The sequence below is a fragment of the Eucyclogobius newberryi genome, unplaced genomic scaffold (assembly GCF_026437365.1).
Source record: "Eucyclogobius newberryi isolate DKJ021-1_F unplaced genomic scaffold, fEucNew1.0.hap1 SCAF_6, whole genome shotgun sequence".
In the NCBI taxonomy this organism is placed as follows: Eukaryota; Metazoa; Chordata; class Actinopteri; order Gobiiformes; family Gobiidae; genus Eucyclogobius; species Eucyclogobius newberryi.
The window spans coordinates 2,981,737-2,988,359 of NW_027316278.1; the positions used below are offsets into that span (position 1 = coordinate 2,981,737).

Consider the following 6,623-nt stretch of genomic DNA (forward strand, 5'->3'; position numbering starts at 1 on the left):
CATAATGACAAATATGATCCAGTGATTTTACATTTTGATTCAGGAAAACTTAATAGAAAATAAAAACAATACAGAACAAACAAAATAGTGTGATAAAGTTTTACAACTTTATCACAATTAAACATGTAAAAAGTTAACTAAACATAATTTAACGATTTGATATCTGGTTAAGTTTTAATCTATGACACAGATCATTAACTTACATTTTGTTCATCGTAAACTGCTTTTTATCTTAAATGACTAAATAATAGAAAGGGGTGTGTGAAAACTTGTTGCACTGTCGACTTATACTTTTATCCAAATAATATAACACAATAAAGTGAAGAAGTACAGAGCTGTGGGCGGGGACAGGAGCAGGACAAAGTTTTAACATGAATAAATGAAGTAAAATACAACTCAGAGTAAGTTCTTGATGCGGGAATAGAATTATAACATGCATTAAAAGATTATTAAAGTATGTTTTGCATGTATCCACTTAAAGTCAGACCAGCCCTTTAGAAAGAGCAAAAACTAAATAAAATATGAAGCTAAATCCCGGCACATCCAGCCCAACAGAACTGCCCCGACTGTGCCACTGACACAACCAGGAGGTTTAGGGTTCTGGCCCAGATCTGGGACAACAATGTTTTAACTTTACACAGTTATTTTATAAAATCACACACTTCTTCACCTCTGTTATTAAATCACTTAACTCTTTCTCATGTTCTTTTTCCTTCTTTTCCTTCTCTTTTTCCAGCTCATTTTGCTTCCTTTGTTTTTCCTCCTTGTTTGTGGCTTTCTTTATTTCCTCTTCATATTTATTGACAAGTTGCTGTATTTCTTTTTGATGCTTTGAGATCACTGTGTCCAGTTTACTCCACGTCGAAGGACGTCTCCACAATGTTTTGATCAGTTCATTTAATTGTTGCGTTTCTTTTGTATATTGTTTTTTTATAAACTCATAATTCTTTTTGTGATTCTCTTTGAACTCATTGAACTCTTCAGCTTGTTTTCTGGCTTCGGCTTCATAATCCTTCTTCAGTTCTTTCACTTGTTTTTCATGTCCTTTCTCTAATTCCTTTCTCTTATTTTCCTCTTGTTCTCGTAGTTTAATCTGATCTTCTTCAAGTTTTTTCTTATAGTTTTCTCTTTCCTGTTTTAAAGCTTTTTGTCTTCTTTCTGCTTCTTGTTTTCTCTCTTCATCTTCTTGTTTTCGTTTTTCCAACATTTCTTCTCTTTCTTTCTCCCACTTCTCTCTCTCCTCCTCCATCTGTTTCTTGTTCTCTTCTTTTGACTTTGTTTCTGATTTGATTTTTTCTTCCATTTCTTTTTGTTTCCGTTTCCATTCAAGACGCTGTTGTTCTTCTTCTTCTTTCCTTTTTTTGTCTTCTTTTTCTCTTCTTTCATGTTGTTCTTTTTGCTCCTCTTGATATTTCTTCTCTTTTTCTTTAAGTTCTTTCTCTTTCTGCTCTTTTTCTTTCTTTATTTGTCTCATTTCATGTTGTCTTCTTTCCTCTTCTTGTTCTCTCTTTTTATCTTCTTGTTTTCGTTTCTTCAACCTTTCTTTCCTTTCTTTTTCCCACTTCTCTCTCTCCAGTTCCATCTGTTTCTTGCTTTCTTGTAGTTTTATTTCAAACGTTTCTTTAGATTGTTCTTCTGATTGGACTTTTTCTTCCAATTCTTTGAGTTTTCGTTCCCATTCCAGACGCTGTTTTTCCTCTTGCTTTTCCTCTTCTTCTCTCTTTTTTTTCTCTCTTTCACGTTCATCTTTTTCGTCTTGAATCTTCATTTCATTTTCTTTTAGTTCTTTTTCTTTCTGATCTTTTTCCCTTTGAATCCGTCTCATTTCCTCTTTTAATTTCTTCTCCTGTTGTTGTCTTTTCTTATCGTCTTCTTTCCTTTTTTTCCACCATTCTTTCCTTTCTTTCTCCCACTTTTCCTTCTCCTCTTCCATCTGTCTCCTGCTTTCCTGTAGTTTTCTGTCAAATCTTTCTTTTGAGTCTTCCAATTCTTTATATTTTTGTTCCCATTCCTGACTTCTTTTGAACTCTGCGTCCTGCCTCTTCCTGTCCTCTTCTTCTCTCTTTTCCAGTTCTTTCTTTCGCAGATCTTTCTCTTCTTTAATCTTTTCCTCCTTGTCGCTGAGTTCTTGCTCTCTCTTTTTTCGTTCTTTTTCAAATTCTTCCCTTTGTTTGTCCATTTTCTGTTTCGTTTCTTCCATCTGCTTTTGATATTGTGTCTCCATCTCCTCCCTCTCTTTCCTCATCTCGTCTTCCTTCTCCTTCATAATTCTTTCCATCTCTTTCTTGATGGCCGCCTCAGCCTCTTGGAGCATGTCGTTTGTGTAGCACTCTCCTCCGTTCTCCTTCACCATGTCCTCGATCTTCTCCAGCAGCTCTTTGACCTGAGCCTCATCCGTCTCTTTGCTGTTTTCAAACACATGAAACCTGTTCCCACAGTCAGAGAGCAGTTTCTTTAGGGGTGTGTTTTCAATGTACTGTTGAATAGATGTTTTAGAATTGACCAACTGATCTCCACGAGTGAAAAGGATCATAGTAAACTGTTGGGCCTTTCTCCCAAATCCTTGTTTTATTATTGTAAGTGTCTCTTTCTCTTCTTTTGTTAGTCGTTGTCCGATTTGTAAAACCAACAGAAACACGTGTGGTCCAGGAGCCAAAAGACTGACGCACCTCAGCATTTCCTCACTGACCTCCTCATTAGACATGGAAGTGTCAAACAGACCAGGAGTGTCCACCACAGAAACATGGCGGCCGTATATTCTACTTGTTGCTTTCTGACAAACACTTGTGACGGATGTTAAACTTAACTCAGCTTTAAACTCTTTTCTTCTGAGGATGGTGTTCCCAGAGGAACTCTTTCCAGTGCCAGTTTTTCCAATCAGCACAATCCTCAAACAGTCAGGACTCATATTATCTACAAACAGAGAAAAAAACACTGTGGAACAAGAACAACTGGATTGTATGCGATTATTGACAGTGATACTTACGTCTCTTCGTGGTGTTGTTTTCTCTGTACAGAGCACAGATCCTCTCGATCTGGACTTGTATCAGTGTCTCTGTGTTGAAGCTGTGAGGTTCATTCTTGGTCTTTAAAGTCTCTACAGACTCCAGCAGCTCAGAGACCTTCTGCTGGTCCCTGGGGTTGAATATCAGATATCCTCCTCCACAGATCTGACTGAGCTCCTGGATGTCTCCTTTGACAGACTGAAGCACGTCTGGAGCAGTGTGTTCTGAGTCCACAGTGATCAGAATCATAGTGAAGACATGGACTCGAGAGCTGAGTGTGTCCTGGATGGTCTTTAGCTCGGCCTTGTCTTCGTCGGTGAGGGGCCCCAGCGGTAGAACCAGGATGAAGGCATGGACGCCCTCAGGAGCACAGAGGGAGATGCTGAGGAGGCACTGCTGCATCACTGCCTCCAGAGGTTTTCCAGACAGAGCCGGCAGCTCCACCAGAGACACCCGACGCCCACACACCTCTCCCTGATGTTTCACACACTGCCCTGGGCTGCTCGCTGCAGGGAGCTCTGCTCGCCCTAAAATGGACTCAGCTGCTGAGGTCTTCTCTGCTCCGCTCCTCCCAAAAAGAACCAGGTTCAGAGAGGGTTTCTCTTTTGTTCTGAAGGTCAGACCTGTGTCTTCCTCCTCAGAGAGCTCAGGGTTCAGATGATCTCTATTGTTCTCCTTTATAATCTGTCCAACTCGTGTTAAAAGTTCTGGTAACTCAAGGTTCTTCTGGTTCAGATATCTGTACCTACATCTGCTGATCGTGTCCCTTATATGTGGCTCACTCATGTATTCCTCCATGGACTCTAGTGTCTCTGCTCGTGGTCTGAACATCAGCACCAGTGAACGGTGGAAGGCCTGCTCACTGAAGCTCTCCAGGACTGACTCTAGTCTGGTTTTGTGTTGCTCAGTAAAGTCTTCAGGCTGTAGAACCAGCAGGAACACATGAGGACCAGGGGCTGAGGCGTCTGTTATCGCTCTGACTAACTCTGTGAGTCTGTCTGAGGTGAGGTCGTGCTGCAGCAGGTCTGGAGTGTTGATCACTGTCAGGAACTTGTCCTTGAATGAACCTCGGACTTTGACACATCGAGTTGAATCTTTGGTGAACTCTGTTTTTCCCAAAAGGAGGTGTATCACAGAGTTCCTCTGACTCCAGCTGTTCCCCAGAAGAACCAGCCTCAGCTCAGACACTGGAAAAAGCACAAAGGATAATAAGGTCAAAACTAAAACGTTTCCTGCTGTTAATATTAAACATTTAACTGTATTTTTATAACAATGTAGACAAACTACTGATGATGAAAACTGTGTTTTTGTTCAAATTATGATCTTCATCCCTGTCATCGCCCCTGCCCCCATAGCAGCCCTGAGTCCCCCCTACAACATCTACACCCACTACAGATTCCTCACTCTCCTTCCCAGCTCCACCCTCACACAGGGGCCTTCCCGGCCATCTTGAATATCTGATCAAATCAGGCCTTAAGAGGGTTCCACTCATGCCCAATAAAGCAAGATCAAGAATTATGTCCACACACTGTCACCACCCATCCCCCCTCCCCTTTCACCTGGTATCTCCCATCCCCCCTCGCCTTTCACCTGGTATCTCCCATCCCCCCTCCCCTTTCACCTGGTATCTCCCATCCCCCCTCCCCTTTCACCTGGTATCACCCATCCCCCCTCGCCTTTCACCTGGTATCTCCCATCCCCCCTCGCCTTTCACCTGGTATCTCCCATCCCCCCTCCCCTTTCACCTGGTATCTCCCATCCCCCCTCCCCTTTCACCTGGTATCTCCCATCCCCCCTCCCCTTTCACCTGGTATCTCCCATAGCTAGGATGCACTGGGTCTCAGCGTTGCCGGGACTTATTGTCACATTAAAAATCAAACCAACCCGGGGCCCTATGTAAAAAGAGCCCCCCCTAGTGCTATTTCTGTGTCACATCATCACACAGATGGAAAAACAAAATGCGAGTCAGGCCCAATCTGAGAAATGTGATTCATATTCCCTGTGAAAAGATAAAGCCCAGTCCCACTGAAACTAGTCTGAAACTTGCTGTGCTAAATGTCAGATCCTTATGTAACAAATCTCTCTTAATTAATAATTTTATTTCTGCTTATAATCTTGATTTTATGTTTTTAACTGAAACATGGCTTGACAAAAACACAGGAAATGTAGTTCTGATAGAATCTGCTCCACCCAACTTTAAGTTTGGATCTGAGACATGAGAAAACAAAAAGGGGGCGGAGTCTGTGCTGTCTTTAGAGATGAAATAATGACCCGCAGGTTGTCTTTTGGGGTGTTTTCATCATTTGAGTATGTATCCTTTAAAATGGAGCTAAAACGGTCTCATTCTCTTCATTGTCTTACACGAGCTTCTCCAGCACTGCCAACGTGTTATTGATGATTTTACTGAGATGTTTCAGTCGTATGCACAGACTTTGCTCTGAAGTTTGCCATCGCGGTCACCTCAGGACAACACGACTTTAGTGCAAATATCAACACTTTTGTCCTTAAATGTTTGTTTATTGTCGAGCTGAAACATTACTCAGAATCACGACTGGTATATTACATTATCATGGTTATTGTTACAGACTGTAAAACACACAACATAAGCATTATTAACTGTAAATGTCAAATAAGAGTAAACAGGTTCAGTTCCTGTAAATGTTCTCTATCTCGATGGTCCATAAACGTGACACTTTGACCCTGATCAGGAGACATAAAGTACTGTGATGTAAGCTCAGGTCATGTGACTGTGTGAGGGAAACGCTCATGTTTGACCAGCAACAGTGCGATTTATGGCCCTCTGAGCAAACATGGACAGAAGTCTACTGAAGTATTCTGAAAAAGCTCTGTTTGATTAAGCAGCTCAAAATGATCAAATAAATTCTGCCGTGACAGGAAACAATTGGAAAAGTTATGGAGAAATGAAAGGTTTAATCCTGTAAATGAGTCCAATTCTGTGTTTTCCTCCAGAGAGAAGATTGTGAAGAAGAAGAGTTTGTGAGAGGAACATGTTGGATACATTTAAACTCATCTCCTTTAATCAAAGACAATGATCTGACTCGTGAGTGGAACATTCTTTACTCACGATCTGGAGGCAGAATCTCGTAACTGTGGCTGTGTTTCAGGGGTTTTAACTCTGCCACTGTGGAAGGAAGAACATGAAGTCAAGCAAACGTCTGGAGGAGACTCAGAGCACAGACTCACCAGGACTCGCCATGATGTTCCACTGCAGCAGTCACTGAAAACACCTGAAGTCACTCTGGGGAACGCAAAACAAGCAGAAAATAAGACAATTCAGCAATAAAATCCACTATGAAACTGTTCAAGGGTCTTATTTATGAAACATAATGTTACTTTTTCTTACTAAAAAGTGCAAAACAGACTCCACCTCAGACTCACTAAAGCAGCATTTTTGGACCAAAGCGCCCTGATGCTTTAGGCTGAGCTCTAACTGCAGTAAAACAACAGGAGGATCCACAGAACATGTTTAATGTCACTCTGTGGAATATTACAGAAGCAGCAGGAGGCTCCTCCAGGCCACGTACGAGTCAGGTTTGTGGAGATGCAGTAAGGAGTTAAGATAAAGTATGATTTAATATCATTTTAGAGCAAAACGAA

At 41.5% G+C, this 6,623-nt stretch overlaps 1 protein-coding gene across 1 annotated transcript; it reads right to left on the minus strand.

The window, feature by feature from the left end:
- Positions 1-426: 426 nt before the first annotated feature.
- On the minus strand, positions 427-6,264 carry LOC140347081 (uncharacterized). The gene is made up of 4 exons (XM_072433412.1): positions 6,210-6,264; positions 6,091-6,147; positions 2,987-4,192; positions 427-2,913 (listed from the first exon to the last, which is right to left on the minus strand). The coding sequence occupies exons 1-4, from the start codon at positions 6,220-6,222 to the stop codon at positions 647-649; spliced, it is 3,543 nt and encodes a 1,180-aa protein (XP_072289513.1). The 5' UTR covers positions 6,223-6,264; the 3' UTR covers positions 427-646.
- Between the last annotated feature and the right edge of the window lie 359 nt (positions 6,265-6,623).